Here is a 20,313-nt window from a genome sequence, read left to right as displayed (position 1 = left end):
ATAACTATTATAATTAAATAATCTGTATGTGACAATTTTAGCCACAAGTGTACAATGTTATTTTAGATAGCCTCAGCCTAGACTGTGATAGATCGTATTTTTACCTTTTTCTTTTAAAAAAAAGAAATGTTTTCGTTTTCATGGACATGTGACATAATACACATCCTGGTATTAATGAACTATATTAATGAAGTATTCTAATATATTTTATATTTTGAGGGACTTTTCTGGTGGTCTAGTGGTTAAGACTTTGCCTTCCCATGCAGGGGGTGAGGGTTTCATCCCTGGTCAGGAAGCTAAGATCCCACATGCCTTGCAGCCAAAAACCAAAACAGAAAAATATTGTAATAAATTCAAAAAAGATTTTTTAAATGGTCCATATCAAAAACTTAAAATGTATACATATATTTTTATATTTTGGTATCAAAGAAAACCATTTTAATGTTCAAAATTGCAACAACCATAAGAAAAAAAAGAAAAAAACTTACCTTTGCTTTGTACACTAGTACCTGGAAGTGTCTTATATGAAATTTCACATTCCTGGGATACACTGATGTCATCTAGAGCAACAGTAGCGTTTGATGATAAAACTGTAGCTTCCAAAATTAACTAAAATTACAGAAAGATAAATTATTAGAAATATACTATAAACATTTTTTTTTTAATTTCTAGACCCAAGATAGAGCCATTCCTGCCCTGGGTGCCATGACAGCAAATCAAAACTTAAGTAACTTTCATGCCTTTAAATGTTCCTCTTCACCAGAAACACATTATATTCAGTCAGTCAGTATCCAAACTTCAAGCCAACTCTGGGCTCTATATTTCCTTATTCCTTCTCAACCCAAACAAGGTTGACTGTGAGGCCTCAACCAACTGAATATTTTCTGTTTTATCTCTTCCTCATTTTTTATTCTTTACCCTATAAAGCTTCTTGCCTTCCACCCCATTTTGCATTTCTTCAAATTAGACACTGTTTCTTGAAGTGTTGAATAAACCTTATTTGTACCCCCTAAACTATCTTCCTTAATCATTTTTTAACAAAAGTAAATGTATTACAATCATATTTCTTTGTGTAGAGAAGCTTATTTGCATGTGTCCCAATCTTCCAACCTAATTTTAGAAAATTGTTTTGATCAGAAAATTCAAATTAGGAATTTATAAAGTCATAACTGCTTTGACAGCACCTTATGCAACCTTAATATCCTAGGTAACCTTGTTTCAATTAGAAGTTGCAACATTCATCACAACCGAAGGGCCACCTTCCCATTGGAGCCATTAAGAGTTATAAGCATTTAAAATGAGCTCTTTGGGGTAATCAACTGCGTGGTTTACAACTCAATTTAATTGAGATATGAGTTCATTTATAATGTGTCTGCTGAAGGCAACGATTCATTTACATATCAGAATATTTAAACACTTATGTAGATTACATATACATATATGGAAACCTACTTAGGCAAAAAACCACTTACAACGGTTAATAACATTCATATGCTAAAGCACTTGGAGGCACCTACTTAAGTTTAATTTATTCTAACTTTCTAAACAATGACTAATATAATTTGTTTTCTTTCTTGTTAATCACTCACATTATGTTGTTATTCCACCATCTTAAAAAAAAGAAAGAAAGAAAGAAAATATATATGTGCAGGGTCTTAACAACACAGAGCAGGACAACTAGTCCAGGCTAGCAAGTGGCTAGTAAGTGCATCTCCATGTTATCAGGGAGGATCTCTGAGCTCAAAGACCTTAAAATTAACCTGGTAAGACACATTGACACCTAAACTATACCATAAGTACTATATAAGAAATATGCATACGATACTAAGAGAATCAAAGAAAAGCCCTTCATTACTTCTGCCAAGAATGTGAGATAGAATTCAGAAAAAAGTTTTAGTAGAGAGGTAATACTAAACTTCAGTTTTAGGTCACCTACACCTTTGCCTGCTTTCCTCTATATAATTAAATGCAAGACTATGTGATGAACAGTTACAATTTGATCTAGATTAATTAAAATCCTCCAATTTTAAGTAGAGAAAAATGTTAAAATTCCTCTAAAAATATATATCTCATATCTGTAAATAATATCACCTGATTGTGCCCAAATCATCTTCACTGTTTCTATTTAGTATTACTTGCTTTAAACCAAGCTCATCTTTCAATTCGTCACTGAAGGTAGCTCCCCACTGAGAACTACAGTATCAGTTAATAACCACTGTGTGAGCCAGAGGTTGCTCAGAAGAAATGCTTCAACCATGCAAAAATGCAGAGAGAAAAACCTAATTTTAAGAAGATTCTGAAGGTAACTTCAGAGCTAAAATTTCTAACTATATGTAGATATCTTTCCTTCTAAAACTAATTTTTAGGATCTTGCTGAGTTTTGTTTTATTCAATTATATTATATGACTCCCTGAGTGAGCAGAATCAATTCTTGTTTTTGCTTTCAGGAAGCACGGCAATGGTAAATATTGTTTACAGTCAAGTGATTACTTTTTACATCTGCAAAACTGAGAGAAGGTTTTCCAGAGAAATATTAAACTAGCATATTTAAATTTTGGTTTTTTGATATCTTGTTTTAAATAAAGGATAATGAGAATGAATAAATATGAATCTAAGGGGAAACAGAGACTATGGGAATATGGTAAGAAAAAATAAAGAAAAACTGGACTACAGTAATTTTTAAACAATGATGGTGGTGTTAAAAATAAAATCAACAGCAAACTTTTACTAAAGAGCTTGGATGCTTTTTTTTTTTTTTTTTTCTTACATGCCAGGCCTGGAGTAAGCTAAATAAGTTAAAACGCATTCACTTATTTTAACCCTATGAAGGCAGGGCTACTTTTGTTCACATTTTAAAGCAAAGGAAACAGAGCTTAGAGAGCTGAAGTTATTGGTTGAAGGTCACATTTTGAGTAAGAAAAATGTGTAACCTAAGCCATGGATGATTATGCTAAACATCATCACTACCATGAAATAAGAGATAACTGGTCTTCAGAGATGCTGGAGGACACAGCTACCTGGCAAAGAAGATTTAATGACGCCCTGGACTAAGAAGGCCAAGGACATAGCAACATTACAGAGACCAGACCAGCTTTTACTTTGCATTATAAATCTTACCCTTCACCGAATCCTCAAATAACGTCAGGAAATTGTTATTGATTTATACCATCAACACTGATCAAGAGTGAAAATTATTGTAGAAAATTTCACAAAAGTGTCATCTTAAAATAAAATCTAAATATGACACGATTATGTTTTAGTAGCAAACTCAAAGACAGCAGGTCAACCTGAAATCAATAAACAGTATTCAGAAAAAGTACCACTTCTAGATATGAAATTAAGAAGAGTTAGGAAACAAATTGCAAATTAAGTGGATATATTTGTGTAAAAAGCTGAATATTTAAAATGAGTAGGAACAGTTAAAACAGATCGGAAAAAAAATACTATTAATGTGAAATATGTGACATACGTTCTTCCAATAAAAACTGCAAAGGCAATGGAGAGAAAATTAAAATGCTAATTTGCTATTCTTGCAAAATAAACAGTAAGCCAAATTCACTTCTACCAGAAGACTGAAAGCCCTACCTACCCAGGCACTGATTTCCTAAAGAAATCAGAGCAATTTATATTCTGTTGCGATGTGTACAAGAGACATAAAAGGACCACACTGAATCTGAATGTCATGGCTACAAGAGAACGGAGAGGTCACACGGTCCCGTGCCTTTCTCCTTTCCAACGTTTGGATTAGATAACTCTCTACAAATATATGCTTAGCCGCATTATACTGATGGTCAGGCAATGAAGAAGGTCACCCTTAAATACTTCAGTCCATTAAATTTAAAGTGCCAAAGGAGCCTGTTTCCAAGAAGATAAACTTTAAATATTTGAATATGTAAGAGCTAGATTGACTCTTTGTAGGTATAACATCTTTTCCGTTTGCTGTTGACCAAAGAATGAAGTAGAACTACATCTAGCTAGACTCCTCACGCATATTTCTGTAACTTTGAAAATACACTTAGAAAAATCAGGTTAAAAACAACATAATTTTAGCATTTTTGTTGCTTGTAGAGGATAAGAAATGGAGTAGAGAAGGGAACCAAGAAGAATATATCAACATTAAAAGCAAACGAAAATGTTCATATTAATTCATTCTGAAGTTTAAGTACATGGGTGTTTGCCTTTCTGTGTACTTTCTACTTGTTTGAAAGGTTTACTAATGTATCTAAATAATATCAATGTATTCAATAAAAACACGGTATGTATGTGTGTGACTGTGTATTTATCTATCTTATAAAATGTGTATAAAATCTGCACTGATTCACACCAGGATGTTAACACAGACCCCAATTCCTTACCCACAGTCTTTGAGTCCAACTAGGATTTGAAATCTGAATAGTTCAGAGTTGTGGATGTTCATCTTAAATGTATCATGATGCCCTCAGAGAGACCGAGGGCAGCTTTCTATCATCAAACCCATCACTAAATGAACTGCTTAACAGTGGTTCAGCTCAGGTTAAATTTTGCCTCTAAATTTGTTTTTCAAAAGCTTATTGCTTTCCAAATTTTGACTTTCTAAATTTCTGCTTAGAGACTGTGGACCTATAATAGCCTTCTGAATGGTGAAATCTGAGAAAACAGTTATTTTTCTTTTCACTGACTATAGTTTCTAAAACAAGCCTTTACTACAGCCAATTAACAGGATTGCATGAGATGGAACAGAAAGAAAGTGAAGTCGCTCAGTTGTGTCCAACTCTTTGCGACCCCGTGGGCTGTAGCCTACCAGGCTCCTCTGTCCATGGGATTTTCCAGGCAATAGTCCTGGAGTGGATTGCCATTTCCTTCTCCAGGGCATCTTCCCAACCCAGGGATCAAACCCAGGTCTCCCACATTGTAGACAGACGCTTTACCGTCTGAACCACCAGGGAAGACAACAGAACAGAGGCACAGGCTAAAACCCTTAGCTTTTCAGGGCAAATTAAACACGGCTGAGGCTTAAAGCAAGAACCCAGGGCCATTCACTCCCCTCCAAAGCCAGAAGAATTAAGAAGAACCTGGGACTTCCCTAGTGGTCCAGTGGTTAAGACTCCGTGCTTCCAGGGCAGGGGGCGCAGGTTTGATCCCTGGTTGGGAAACTAAAATCGCATATGCCGCACAGTGCGGCCAAAAATATACTAAAAAGAAAAAAAAGAAAAGAGGCTGACTGGTGCTGACTGGGACCCCTCGGGTTAGGAGAGAGAAAAACCAACACAGGATGCTGATTCACCACGGAGGGGAGTGAAGGGAGAAAGAGAGCACCAGAGTGCGGCTGTTTGCCAAATTACAAAATCTCGCCAAACCCTGATCAATCCACAAACTAGTTAATATGTCCCCCAGATAATAAAGAGCAATCTCAATTTTCACTGCAAAACAAAGACAAAAGAAGAAATATTAAAAAAAAAAAAAAACCAACACTTATACTATGCTAAAACTCTTCAATAATAAGTGACAGGTTAATGAAGCCCAGAAAGAACAGTATGAGTTTCAACTGCTAATATTTCTCAAAGAGTCAGTTTCAACAAAGAACATTCTGGTTTTTGTATTTTGTTTTTTATTAAGATTTTAGAGCACCTTTAGGGACAGTTTTAGAGCACAATTTAGAGGAAGGTACAGAGGGTTCCCGCACACCTCCTGCCCCCATCCATGGCCTCCTCCATCATCACCACCCCCCATCAGAGGGGGGCATTTGTTACAAGTGAGGAGACAACAGTGATTCATCCTAGTCACTCATGATAAGAATGTTTCCCCAAAGGTTGAATCTTGGATTCTCTAGCACTTGGTTGTTCTCTGGGTGGGGCTGTTTATTCTGAGGTGAAGTATTGTTTTAAATTTAAACAAATTAATTTATTTCTTGGCTGCACTACATCTTCATTGCTGCATACAGGCCTTTGCTACTTACGAAGAGCGGGGGCTAATCTCTACTTGCCGCGTGCAGGCTTCTCATTGCATTGGCTTCTCTTGTGGAGCACAGGCTTTAGGTGCCCTGTGGCCAGTGGGATGTTAGTTCCTGGACCAGGAATCAAACCCATGTCCCCTGCATTGGCAGGCAGATTCTTAACCACTGGACCACAGGGAAGTCCTTATTTTAAATATATCCCTGAAGGTTCTAAAGGCATCTTCTCCAAAATAGTTTGTTCTCCCTGTTGGACTTCTGTATTTGCCTCAGTTAGGAAGTGAGTAGCAGATGAGGTGTGCTATTTTTCAGAGGCTTTGAACACCCCAACAGACCTCCATGCACCCATTTATAGAGAGAAAATCAGAAGCATGGAAGGATTAAGCAATTTCCCTCTGACTATATACCAGGGTTTGAACCTCAGGCTAAAGAGCCCAGGTTCACAGCCACCGTTTTAGCTACATTTTCTTTAATACTCAGCTTCCCCAAGTATTGCTTTTATTATCACTGTGCTTTTCACAGATTGGGAAATCTGAAGCTCAAAAGTATAATGTATACAGTCACTTAGCAACCCTTGGGTTAAGCAGAGATGGGAACTCAGACCATCTGACTGATGGCAGTGTGTGTTCCTCTAACTCCACCACCCAATCTAGTTACTAAACTAGCTCTTTCCAAACATCATCCAGAAGGGAGTCATGTCCAGAAGGGTGGAAGCTGGGGCACTCATCTGATAAGCTACAGTTTCCTTCTTTCATTATTTAACCAAGAAAATGACGTAAAAGTGTGATAAAAATTCTCAGTATTAATGGACAGCAAATAGGAATGCAGCTCAGATTTTTTTCACTACCTCATGTACTCCACCATCCTTATTTAAGAAAAATATTTTCCCATTACATTTCTCTTGTCTCTGCCATCTGTTCAATCCTTACTTCCACTTTCGCTCTGCTTCCACAAGTCGTGAGTACTTAGTCAAGATAACTTCTCTACTTATCTCTGACTGTGAATATGCTTGCTTTATTAACATCAGACAAACTTATGGGACATATATGTTCTCCTATTGTCCGGGAAGATCAGCATTAAATAAGCATCTTCTTCTGAGTTGTATTCATCTCTTACATGCTTACCTGAAAAGGGAGAGTAGATTCTCCAGCCTTTGCAATGAGATTGATTTTTGCTTGTCGCCATTGAGATTCAGAGATTCCGATTAGATCACTGTGCTTCTGCAAATCCCCATTCAGAGATGTTCTTGTAAAAAGCGAGAGACGTGAATGCTGAGACAAATGATACCAAAACTGCACCTGGTGAAAAGTGTGTTTGAGTGATATAAATATTCCATTTACTTATGCCCAGTAGATCTATAATTAAAAATACCCAAAATTACTTTGGTGTTCAATATCATCTTAATTCTCCTCCAAATATGTAGACCCAGAAAATGCTAAGTACATCTTCTGCCAGCCTTTGTGGCCCCTCCTTAAGAAAAGGCTCAAGGCAGTTACATTAACTGGTATTTTAAACACATGCTATAGAGCTGTCTAAAGACATGGGACACCAGCATCCTGCTCAGACAAGCACGAGGACAAATATTTGTCTACATCATTAGGGAACAATTTTAGGACCCTTTTCTCTGCTTTCCTGCTTCTTATGAATATAGGAAGACACACGTTCTATATTTGACTCAAATTACAAAATCACATACTGCTATTTATTCTCTTTGATGTCTTCAAAATTTCCTCAAGTAAAAGAAGACTGCAAGGAATACTTTTTCATTAATTCCTTCTTTGTTGTGACATTAGCAAAAACCTTGGGAGATCACATAGTACTGTTTATCAATAGTTTAATCTAACTAGAGAATGTTCTTTTTGAGGTTAGGGAGCCCTGATTTGATCATTTTGTTTCCTACTCACCATCAATGGTGGCACAATCTAAAGGACTGACAGGTTAACGAGGTAGTGGAGAAAACAGGATTATTTTAGGTGCTGACAGCTGCAGCTATAACATGGAATTCAGCACTATCATAACTCAACCAATATTTACTGACCATTTACTAAGGACTGAACACAAGGCAAGTTGAAAATTAATTGCCTCAGTGGTTGGATGATATAATACAAAATATATCAAGAAAAAAACCCCACAAAACCAGGTTCAGACACAACAGCAATTTTTTCTTCCTCTCATTATGCCATAGAGTTCTAATGCTTCATGTTTCAAAGACAGAGCATTGTTCAGAGATGAGGCTCCTGAGAAATGAAATCATTCTCTTTCGACTCAAAGTGACTCCTTTTCAGTTTCACTACATTTTAAATTCCTGCTTTTTTTTTCTTTCCCTTCATCACTGGACTTTTACCTTGCTGCATGGACAGGCATTATTACATGCATTATTTATTTATTTATTATCCCATTTATGTCATTGTGGGTACCAATTTCCGTGGAGATGAAAGTTGAAAAAAAATGTGTAATGTCTTCTAAAAAACTGTTTGAAACATCTAGCATTCTCTGTTGCAATGTGTTACACATTTTTTTTCAGTGTCTACCGAATTGCCATCACTTGGTCAAAGCATCCTTTCTGATCATCCATTTCATATCAGATTTTACCACCAAGCTCACCTACACTCAGGTCTTGAGGCAAACCAAGAAACATAAAGTCAAATGGAACTGTTTAATTAAATTCTGTGGAAAGGGAGGCTACAGGGTCCCCTACCACAATTAAATTTTAGATCCCTGCTATAGTTTCAGCATGTTCCAACTTTGTAAATATTCAAAACAGAGCTTTAAACCTAGTTGAAGAGTTGTGCGTGCCGCACCAGAATTTCAAGCTGTCAAATTGTCACTCAGTACATTACCCGTGCGAGGTTAATAGTGCATTAAGAGTAAATGCCAATGGGATCCATATTCAATTGGATAAGAGCTTAGAACTTCACATTTAATTTAGTTTTTAAAAGTGAATTGGCTTTATAGAGATTTGAGGAGAATTGTTTAGTTTGGTATAGTCCAAGAAACCTCCCAGAATCTTTCCAAATTTAATACTGGTCAGGGTGAAAATACTGTACAAAAGTTAATACAGCTATGACTTTAGACAGGAATGTAGTCAACATCTGTAGTTCCCACTGTAATACATATTCAGTTCAGTTCAGTCGCTCAGTCGTGTCTGACTCTTTGTGACCCCATGAATCGCAGCACACCAGGCCTTGCTGTCCATCACCAACTCCCATACATTGGAGAAGGAAATGGCAACCCACTCCAGTGTGTTCTTGCCTGGAGAATCCCAGGGACGGCAGAGTCTGGTGGGCTGCCGTCTATGGGGTCACACAGAGTCAGACACGACTGAAGTGACTTAGCAGCAGTAGCAGCAGTGTAACATTATGTCATGAACTCAAAATCACAATGCACGTTGTTAATTCCTCATAGAACCAACTAGGGCACTTTGTATTTAGTAGGTATTCAGTTAATAGATACTAAAGAAAAGAAGGAAGTTTGAGTAGGACTATCAGCATTAGTGTTAGAGTAAATGTTTATAGGACTTTCTTGGTACAGTGGATAAGAATCCCCCTGCCAATGCAGAGGACACAGGTTCGATTCCTAGTCCAGGAAGATTCCACATGCCATAGAGCAACTAAGTCCATACACCACGACGACTAAAGCCCGTGTGCCTGGAGTCTGTGCTCCACAAGAGAAGCCACCGCAATGAGAAGCCTGCACACCGCCACCAAGAGTAGCCTCTACTCGCCACAACGAGAGAAAGCTCCCGCAAAGCAACCAAGACCCAGCACAGCCAAAAATAAATAAATGTCTAAAGACCTTCAGAGAGAGTAATAAAGAGAGAACCCCCACCCCCCGCCATGTATCATAAAATGTACAAGGAATCAGGTGTCCTTAGGGACCTCAAAGTTTTATGGGAGAGAACGAAAAGGAACAATTAAGCATATAAGGACAAGCATATGAAAACAGTGTGGCTATTTACATGTAAATGAATTCAACAAAATGACAAATTCACTCTCTCTGTTATCATCACATTTTAAATGCTCAATAGCTATTTGTAGCTACTGACTTCCATAGTGGATGCAGAAGACAATTTCATCACAGAAAATTCTATTAAAAAGAACTATCAAGCATGTATATTAAAATCATGTTGTTGTTCTTATTGTTTAGTCACTAAGTCATGTCTGAATCTTTGTGGCCCCATTGACTGCAGCCCACCGGGCTCCTCTCTCCATAGGATTTCCAAGGCAAGAATACTAGAGCGGGTTGCCATTTCCTTCTCCAAGGGATCTTCCTAACCCAAGGTTTAAACCCGCATCTCCTGCACTGGCAGATGGATTCTCTACCACTGAGTTACCAGGGAAGCCCATATTACAATGATACCAACCATTTAAAATATATTTATTAATTATCATTTAAAGGAAACTACTATCTTGCTTTTTGTCTGATTCACTAAAAAGCAGGGATATAGGGACTTCCCTGGTGGTTCAGTGATTAAGACTCTGTGCTCCCAATGCAAGGGGCAAGAGTTCAATCTCTGGTCAGGGAACTATGACCTGGTGTGCCCCCCTGCCGGGAAAAAAAAAAAAAGCAGTTATATAAAGTGTTAATATTAAAGGCTTGCTTTTATTTCTTCTGGGTTTTCAGTAAGTTGTATATCCACAGCTTGGATTGTATGTACAAGGTGACTATGCAAGACACTGAATCAATTTATTCAAGAGAATTTTATGTGGTTTAAAAAGCTTCCAACAAAGCAATTCCTTTAGTTGCAAATTGGAGAGAAAAGAAATGAAGCTCAAATTAATTTACTGTTTTTAATTGTATTCTCTGATTTTATATTATTTGTATATATTTTTTAAAATACTGAATCATTCATTTTACTATAAAAAGAAAGGACATCTTATTGAGTGACTTACACTATTAGTTATGCGTGACATACTATTAGTTACTGAGTGCAGGCTGAATAACTAATCTTGCTACTCTGTTTCTACAGGGCCCTGTGATATTCCCAGAGGAAAGGCCAATCTCTACAAAACAATATGATTAGGAACAACTAGGAATTACTTATTAGGAGAAGGCAATGGCACCCCACTCCAGTACTCTTGCCTGGAAAGTCCCACGGACGGAGGAGCCTGGTAGGCTACAGTCTGTAGGGTCGCTGAGGGTCTGACACTACTGAGCGACTTCACTTTCACTTTTCACTTTCATGCATTGGAGAAGGAAATGGCAACCCACTCCAGTGTTCTTGCCTGGAGAATCCCAGGGATGAGGGAGCCTGGTGGGCTGCCGTCTATGGGGTCACACAGAGTCGGACATGACTGAAGCGACTTAGCAGCAGCAGCAGCAACAGATATAACAGGACATTATTTAGAAGCTCAAAATAATGTCTTCTTTATTTCTCTTTGCTATTTCATCTGATTTGGGTTTGTCTCCAATCAGAACTCTACTCTTTAGATTTTCTGCTTTTTTCCTCAACTTTCTTATGCTCTTGACTCCTTTTGCTTCCCTATGAGGGAGCTTATTGGTCAAATCTTCATGTCTTTTCTCATTTTCTCCAAATGCGCAGTTAGCTTTGTTTTCTCGGCCACAAACATCGACCCCTGTCTGGTGTTTCCAACACCTGTTGTAGCTTCAAGATCCAGAATAAGACAAAAAAATAAAACATGCATACACCAAAAAAAGAGAAAGAAACAAGATATCTGTAACTCCTCAAAACTCAGCTGGGAATAAGTCCATGTAGTACAGAGGGAGCATTCATCTGTCTCTCTCATACATCCCCCTTTAACATTACCAGAATACTGGAGTACAAGAAATCTGGAGTGGGTTGCCATGCCTTTCTCCAGGGGATCTTCCTGACCCGGGGATTGAACCCAGGTCTATTGTATCGCAGGCAATGCATAGAGACCTGGGTTCAATCCCTGGGTTGGGAAGATCCCCTGGAGAAGAACATAGCAACCCACTTCATCAGTATTCTTGCCTGGAGAATCTCATGGACAGAGGAGCCTGGTGGGCTACTGTCCATAGAGTCACAAAGAGTCATACATGACTAAGTGACTAACACTACTACTACTATAGTGATTCTTACGACTCCTAGTCATAATGATGCTTTTGACTGACTTTTTTATCTGAATGAGCTTAAGTGGAAGTTTGAAGTCTTCAATAAAATATAGTCTTTTCTCATCTAAATGATTAATCTGGGTGTGTTTTAACCATGTCCAATAAGAAAGAATATCTGCTCAACTTTTCCCCAAAATCCATTGTTTCCTCTAGAATATCTAACATGTATGCATGCATGCAAAGTCGCTTCAGCTGTGTCCAATTCTGTATGCCCCGCAGGGCTGCAGCCTGCCAGGCTCCTCTGTCCATGGGACTCTTCAGGCAAGAATACATCAAAACCCACTCTAGTTCGACCCAGGGAACAAACCCCAGTCTTCTACATCTAACCTGCACTGGCAGGTGGGTTCTTTATCACCAGCACCACTGGGGAAGCCCAGGATCTCTAACATGATCTAATCCTATCCTTGGAGTAAAGAAAACAGAACAAATCATGATTGCACCATTTCAAGTCCCACCGCAAATTTCCTAAATTTCTCTCTGATAAGACTTTATCACTCTAGTAGGGGAACATGATAAAACATGGCCTCTTAAAACTCATTGAGAGAGTTGCTACAAGTGGGTTATCACTGTTACATTTTATATTGTTAAATGTTATATATCTTATATATGTTTAATGTATGTGTTGTTACTTTATACATTACACATAATTACAGATAATATTATATATTGGGCTTCCCTGGTGGCTCAGATGGTAAAGAATCTGTCTGGAATGCAGGAGACCTGGGCTTGATCCCTGGGTCAGGAAGATCCTCTGGAGAAGGTAATGGCTACCCACTCTGGTATTACATATATTATATTTTTATCATGCTGTGAAGCATTTAACACTGAACTGCTATTAGTATCCTTCACTAAATTCTATATTTTGGCAAATATTTTCTATATTATGACAAATGTGTTTCTATTGTCCCTTTAATATCCACATGGAGTATGGAAGTAACAGGTGTGCACTGAGTCAGAGAAAGAACATTTACACTTGTACGTGTGCACTCAGGAGTCTCAGAAGAATTATTTTTCTTTTGTTTTTTAATTCCTTGAACCTGAGCCAAATGACAACTCACATGTCTCTCTCTGTACTAGCTGCTGGGATACTTCAATTCAAACATGTAGCCTGGCCCTCAAACTTTATTTTTGGAACCAGTCTATCTTTTGTTTCATCAATCTTTTTCCTGATATACCCATTGACTTTTTTTTTAATTTTAAGAATTTTTAAATTAAAGACCTTAGAATAGCAAGTATGTGTTGGGGAATTTAGAACAAAAGTCAAACAGATAAACTGTTAATAGCATTGAAAGCAAAAGCTTCATGTTATCAGTCCTGCTGTATTTAATTGTGAAGTGAGATATTTGGTCTTTCAAACAGTAACTCAAATATGAGAGCTCAGAAAATATTAATATTCTCACAAACCTCTTTCATATTCTATATTTCCTGATTTATTAAAAACAGTAACAGTATTTCAACAGCAATAAGAAATACTAGCTTCTGGCTTCCACATGTTCTGTGTGTCCTATCTCCTGGCTATTCTAAGGAAAAATGCCAAATTTCCACCAGTGACTAAAGGAGTTTTTGAAGCTTTGAAATAAAAGTCCACACCATGAATACTGCATAGTTGCAGGACCAATTCTGTATGTCGATGGCATGTGTAGTCTACACATAAAGTACAAGGTAATTCATGTAAAATGACCCTAAAAGTCTGTTAGAAAAAGTTTCAAAAGAAAGCTTCATATTCCTTTCATAAAGTCCTTTCAAAAATATATTCTTAGCTGTATTAGCCTGATATGATTATGTAGAGAAAAAATCATATAATTTCATAAAATGAAAGCTTTAATCATATCAAAGTTCCTCACTTTGGTTATCTCACTGCCTCTCTTTATTATTTTATTACAAAGAACATTTGCTATTCCATGAATACAGCTATGATCAATAGGTTCCAATTAGGAAGATCAGCTGCATTTTCTGGTTACTGAGGAAGATAAGAATTTGTTCTGTTAGCTTATTTTGTAACTTTCATGAAAGAAAGAAACACACATTACCACAGACTTCTAAAAAAGTAATAGTATATTCTTAAAATACTCCTATGGGATCTCTCCTTGGCTATGCCCATCTCAGACTATGAATAACCTATAACAATTAAATAATAATTCTAAGCTGGAAAGTACTATGAAGTAACCCAAATATCCACCCTTCTAACTCAAATATTCCTAACATTCAAGCAGATGCAGTTAAAAGGGAACAAAGACTTCCTCTGGCAGTCTTCCTCTGTAACCTCTTATTTTTCCACAAATCAAGGCAAGCCCCTAAATTAGTATCTGAGAACAAAGGTGGAGAGACAAACAACAAAGCATCTAAATTGCTCATTGCTTTTACTGAGGCTCCACCCCAATAGCTCCCATAGGTAAGCTCCAAATTTAAGCCACAATAAAGAAAAATGTCCTCAAGTGGAAACAATCATAAATTGTGGGTCAATCCCAATGACCACAAATTAATGGCTACCCACACACAACAGGAAATGCAAATCATCTTGAAAAAGAAGAGAGCTGTATGATTTCTTAATGAGTCTCAGAATTTCTAATAAGTTCTTAATGTTAGTTTCCATACTTCTGTAAAAGAGGCAGAATTAATACATTCCATTCCTTTTTATCCAGTCTTTAATGAATTTAACAACAGCAGTTGCATTACTTTGGTATGTGATCTTGAATTAAAGTTCAGTAAGTCTGTAAAGTGCTTTTAAAGAGCAAGTAAATGTTTCACAAGTTCTCCAAAAAAATCTATATCTATCACATCAGATTTAATTAAAATAAACCAAAGGTGGGAGAGTCTAGAGTCCAAGTGGGTGAGATGGAGGTGGAGTTCAGGCCATTGTTTTAATCCAAATTCTCACAAAGATATGGACAACAAAAAAACAAAGGAAAAAATAAAAAGAGTAGGACAATCTATTAAGAGTTGCAGGCACTCTCAGTCAGGCTTATACCATGCTGAAAGTATAATTAAATTTACACCTCTGAATGATCTGTAATTTATCACCAGGAATGCCTGAATTAATTCTGTAACCCTGCATTTCCAGGCAATGAATTTAGTGTGTGGGACTACTGATCCCTTCATTATTTTCTGATAAGTAAAGGGAGAAAAAGAAAGCTGAAATCTACAGGCTCACAGACATGTTAGAACTCTCAAAAGAAAAAAAAAAGAACTCTCAAAAGGATAAAAACTTCTAATGGAAACATTAGTGTTATGGAAAAATGGAAGGATTATGTTTATTGAACACCTACTATGTCCCAAATACTTTCCCAGATCCTTTAATCACATTTGAGTTCTCACAACCATGTGAAGTAGGTGTACTAACACTATGCTTCCAGTGTGGACACTGAGTCTCAGAGCATATCATCTGTGGCAGAAGTGAAATTGGAACCAGGTTCATCTGACTCCAAAGTTCCCTCGCCTTCTTCTCTGTTATGCTGTGGGAATGAACTGAGTGTTTTACCGCTTGGTCTGTGTTTAGTGGCACCAGAAAGACTAACTGAAAAAATAAAATTCTGGAAATATATTTATTTTTCCTGCACAGATTTGTCTTCATTTATTCACCCTTTCATCTTGTTTTCAACAGAATTTGTTAAACTGCTTTTATTTTCCTCAATTATTAGCAACATTTCTGGCCAAAATAACAAGCAGTTGGGGCAACGTGTATCCACAGCTTTAAATTATTGAAAGAACTACATGGAAAGAATACAAAATGATAGAAATATTTTTGAATAGGCCCCCCAAACAAAGGGTGCAAGTTATACGCTGTAAATGTCTTTTGGAATGACATGACATTTCCTGTTGAAATAGCTCACACAGATCTCTCAATACATCATGAAAATAGTAGTAAAACATAGGAGGCATTTACTAGCTGGAGTAACCCAAGCCTAACAGTTTATAACCACAGACTGGCCAATGAAAATTCCAGTAATTGGTTACCTGACATGGGGTAGAGGCAGTGACTGATTTTGTAAGAACAGGACTTCCAAGCTTGGCCACTGCAGGTGGTTGATGTGCCCCAAAATAAATAAATGATCCTGCAAAAACAAACATAAAGTCATGTGGATAAAAGTTCTTCTCTTGTACATTTGGCGGTTCTTTGCTCTAATAGCTCAACCGTGCACACATTCAACTGTCAATCAGATAAAGAAAATTACGTTTTTACTTCTTTACCATTAAATTCCAGAGATAACCATGAATTGCTGTCATATGGATAACACTAAATATTTGAAATAAAATCTCATTGATGAAAAATAAGCTCTTGATCTAAATTCTCTCAATGAACATGTTTTATTGGCTTAACTCAAGTCACGGTTTGAAATTAAATTAAACGAAGCTTCTAAATTTACAATTAGATATTCAGCATGCCTTTGGAAAATTCCTAGGAGATCTTTACTTGTAAATTTCTTCTGGATGTACTGAAAGATGAGAGCCTATAGAATGAGCTTGGTTTCTCCTGGGGCTTACATGTTTGTCATTGTTGTCTGTGCTGGTGGGAATGAAAGCTTAATTAAAGATGTAATCTGAGTGTTAACAAAATAACTGCTTTTAGATTTTAACTACAATGGAAGTGCTAATGGCAAATGTACAGGGGGGATAACATCTCTTACCAGCCGGAAAGATCACACATTCAGAAGAGTGGTCAGGGTAGCTTCCTTGACTAATGAATATTTACAAGGTAGTCTATGCTGCACAATGTCAAGGTCTGATTCTGCCCTTTGATAATCACAAAATAGTAAAAACAACTATTTTGATGAAATAAAACACATTCAGAAGGGAATTTTCTTAGCCAGATCAACGCTGATTGCACAGAATGAAAAGGATTTCATAATTAAATGTGTTACAGGTACCACCACATGTTTAACCAAACTACCACGGCTGCAAGTCAGCAGTGCAGTCTCTGAGTGAGAAAAACAGAACCCGGTTTCTATGGGCTTTAAATCCAAACCCAATTGGGAAGGATAATGCCCACTGTTCCCAACTCCAGACTAAGAGTAATAGAAAGAGTATATGAGTTCATTAAATTCTCTATTTCACCTGTAAAAGAGTAGGAAAAGATGACTTTGAAAAATTATTCCAGCTCAAAAATCTTCAGGTTCAAGTAAAAATCAACTGAATATTGCCAAAAGACTAATAAAAGTTCTAAACATTAACAATATTCAAAGATCTTACTCCTCTGGTCATTTAAAACAATATGGACAGTTTCGAACAAGCAGTTAATGAAGGATGAAACACATAAACACTAAAACTCCAAAATCTAAAAGAAGCAAAAGGTTTGAACAAGTTGATTATCCCACAAAATTAACTGGAAAAGTGATAGGAAAACAATCTACCAGGGTGTATGGCCCCACCATTTATTTTATTTTATTTTTAAAGAACAAATATTTGCACATTACTTTCATATATCACAGGTTTTAGGAAAATATGAACAGTTCCTTGACTCATTTTATGGTGCCAGATATCTCTAATGTTAAAAATGATGAAAAGAGAATTAAACTATAGATCAATATCACTCATGATCATAGATACAAAACTCTAATTAAAATGTCTCAATTGCATTTGCAATTCTTAAAAAAGAATGCTGTGCCCCGACCAATGAGCTTTCCAAGAATAGAAGTTTGGTTTAACAGTCTTATCAACATAGTCAATAAGATCAAATTAAAGAGTAAAATAATAGAGTCATATAGAGTGAAAGCAAAAGTGAAATCGCTCAGTCGTGTATGACTCTTTGCGACCCATGGACTGTAGTTGGCCAGACTCCTCCATCCATGGGATTTTCCAGGCAAGAATACTGGACTGGGTTGCCATTTCCTTCTCCAGGGGATCTTCCTGACTCAGGGATCAAACCCGGGTCTCCTGCATTGCAGGCGGAGTCTTTACCGTCTGAGCCACCAGGGAAACCCTTATAAACAAATATTGAAAAGACTGTGAAAAATAGTCATTCATTCCCAATAACCTCAATAAAATGTTAAAAAGAAACAATAAAGATTAATGATCTACCTCAAAATAAATAATGTCTTCAATGGCCAACAACAAAATTATTTTAATTATAATGAGAAACTACCTAGAAAATTCTGTCACCATTACTAATTAGAGGAAATATTAGTATGATAATATTACTTATCTTAGACTAATATTATCTCATAGGTCTAGCAAATGTGCAAGTCAAGAAAATAAAATTTCTAGTAAATACAACAGAAAAGTAGAGATAGCGTTCCAGTATTGCCAATAATGTAATTGTAAAATCAGACACCCCAACAAATTCTCTTTTAATAAAGACAGGTATCAATAAGAGAATTTAGCAAGGTAAATTCAGAGAAATACTTCTAAGTTTTTTTATTTATTTTAGCAATAAGACCCTGAATATAGAATGATAAGAAATATTCTACTCACAATTAACAATGATGATACAAGATATGTAGGAATAAATTTAACAAGAAAAGGACAGGACTTGTATGAAGAACATCATAAAACTCCATGAAAAACTATAATACTTCTGATTAAGTGAAAAGAGATAACATGTTTTAGACGAAAAGATAATATTATGAAAATATTACATTAGTGAAAACTGATGTGGAAGCTAAATGCCATCTAGAGAACATTTTAACCAAATGCTTGAAAAACAGACAGTATTGACTTAAAATTTATATATGCAGGTAGACCCTAAAGAGAATGAACTCTGACCCCAGGCCCATATACTTCCAGAAATATATCTCTGGATTTATTTTCTTACAAGCCTGGACCACAGAATGCTCTGAATTAAGAGACCTATGGAATTATAGCATACCAAAGAGACTGTTTCTGTTCATCTTAACTGTTCATCGTAAAACTGTTCTTGTAAAACTCCTGTAACACCAGAGGGGCTAGCTGACCAGCACAGTATAAAAATAAAGAATGGAGGGGTCAGCCTCCCCAAGCTACACTGTTCAAGCCAGCCTCAACCTCACCTTTTGCAAAGGATGCACCCCTTATAATGCAATATGGCCCAAAAAGGATTCCTTAGATGCTGTGAGAACATTAGAAAATACCTTATAATGAATTTAGGTAAAAATATCACAAATATACCATTATGCAGGAAGAAATCATAAATAAAACCAATCAAAAGAAGTTTGCGTCAGGAATACAAGGGTGGTTTAATGTTTGAAAAAATCATTATTTTATTATAAACAAAAAAGATAATATCACAATGATGATTATCACAATATGTTCTGAAAATCATAAACCCAGTTTTAACAGATTAAATAATAAATAATTAAATCCAAATATTTATATTTATATTTGAATGTTTATTATTTATATTTAAAATATCTTTGAAGACAAAATATTTTGAATATTTTTAATTCAAAATAAATATTTTGAATATTTATTAATTATATTTATATTAAATATATCTTTGGAGACAAAATAATTATTATTTTAATTATTTATTAAATAAATACCAAAGAAACAGGAACAGTCACTCTGGTATGCTATAATTCCATAGGTCTCTTAACTCAGAGCATTCTGTGGGGCAGGCTTGTAAGAAAATAAATCCAGAGATATATTTTTGGAAGTATATCCAAAAATACTTCATCATAAAATACAATCATAAGACCCCAGGCTCCCCCCAACACACACACACACATATACATAAACTTTAACACTACAAATAGGAACATCTTTATCTAATACAAAACAACCTTTTAGTAACTATAGTATTCAAGGCTGAATTACTGACAATTTTTCCCCTCAACAGGAATAAGACAAGTACAGCAGCTATCACCAGCTCTAGCCAACATTTTTCCAGAGGTCCTTGTCAGAGCAATAAAACTGAAAATAGAGAGTTTAAGATTTAGAAAGAAGGAAATAAAATTGTCAATCTTTGAAGACAAAATAATTATGAGCCCATAATTTATAAATTCTTAACTATAATTTTAAAATAAGCAAGGTCATTGAATACAAGGTCAATATTTTAAAATATAACTACATTTATATATACAGGAACAACTCCGAAAATTAAGTTTTTAAAATGTGACATTTACAATAGCTGCAAAAGTTTTTAAAAACCTAAGGAAATATTAGCAAAATCTTTTTAAAATCTATACACTGAAGCTTCAAATATAGAGAAATTAAAGATCTAAATAAATGGAAAAAATTAGAAACATTTGAAAAAGATCATCTTTCCATGAAATACAAATCAAGGTTATATATTTCCATTTATATAAAGCTTAGTGAAGTCGCTCAGTTGTATCCGACTCTTTGCTACCCCGTGGACTGTAGCCCACCAGGCTCCTCTG

General features: G+C 36.1%; 1 protein-coding gene across 1 annotated transcript in view; it reads right to left on the bottom strand.

The window, feature by feature from the left end:
* MALRD1 (MAM and LDL receptor class A domain containing 1) overlaps positions 1–20,313 on the bottom strand; it is a 553,710-nt gene that overhangs the window by 464,629 nt on the left and 68,768 nt on the right. The window contains exons 12-14 of the mRNA XM_019971898.2: positions 15,977–16,074; positions 7,054–7,227; positions 489–609 (exon numbers count right to left, since the gene is read on the bottom strand). Coding sequence (XP_019827457.2) covers positions 489–609; positions 7,054–7,227; positions 15,977–16,074 — 393 coding nt within the window. The remainder of the gene's footprint in view (positions 1–488; positions 610–7,053; positions 7,228–15,976; positions 16,075–20,313) is intronic.

Source organism: Bos indicus, chromosome 13, assembly GCF_029378745.1.
Source record: "Bos indicus isolate NIAB-ARS_2022 breed Sahiwal x Tharparkar chromosome 13, NIAB-ARS_B.indTharparkar_mat_pri_1.0, whole genome shotgun sequence".
Classification (NCBI taxonomy): domain Eukaryota; kingdom Metazoa; phylum Chordata; class Mammalia; order Artiodactyla; family Bovidae; genus Bos; species Bos indicus.
Note: the sequence above shows the minus strand (reverse complement) of the source record. Positions and strands in the feature narration are given on the sequence as shown.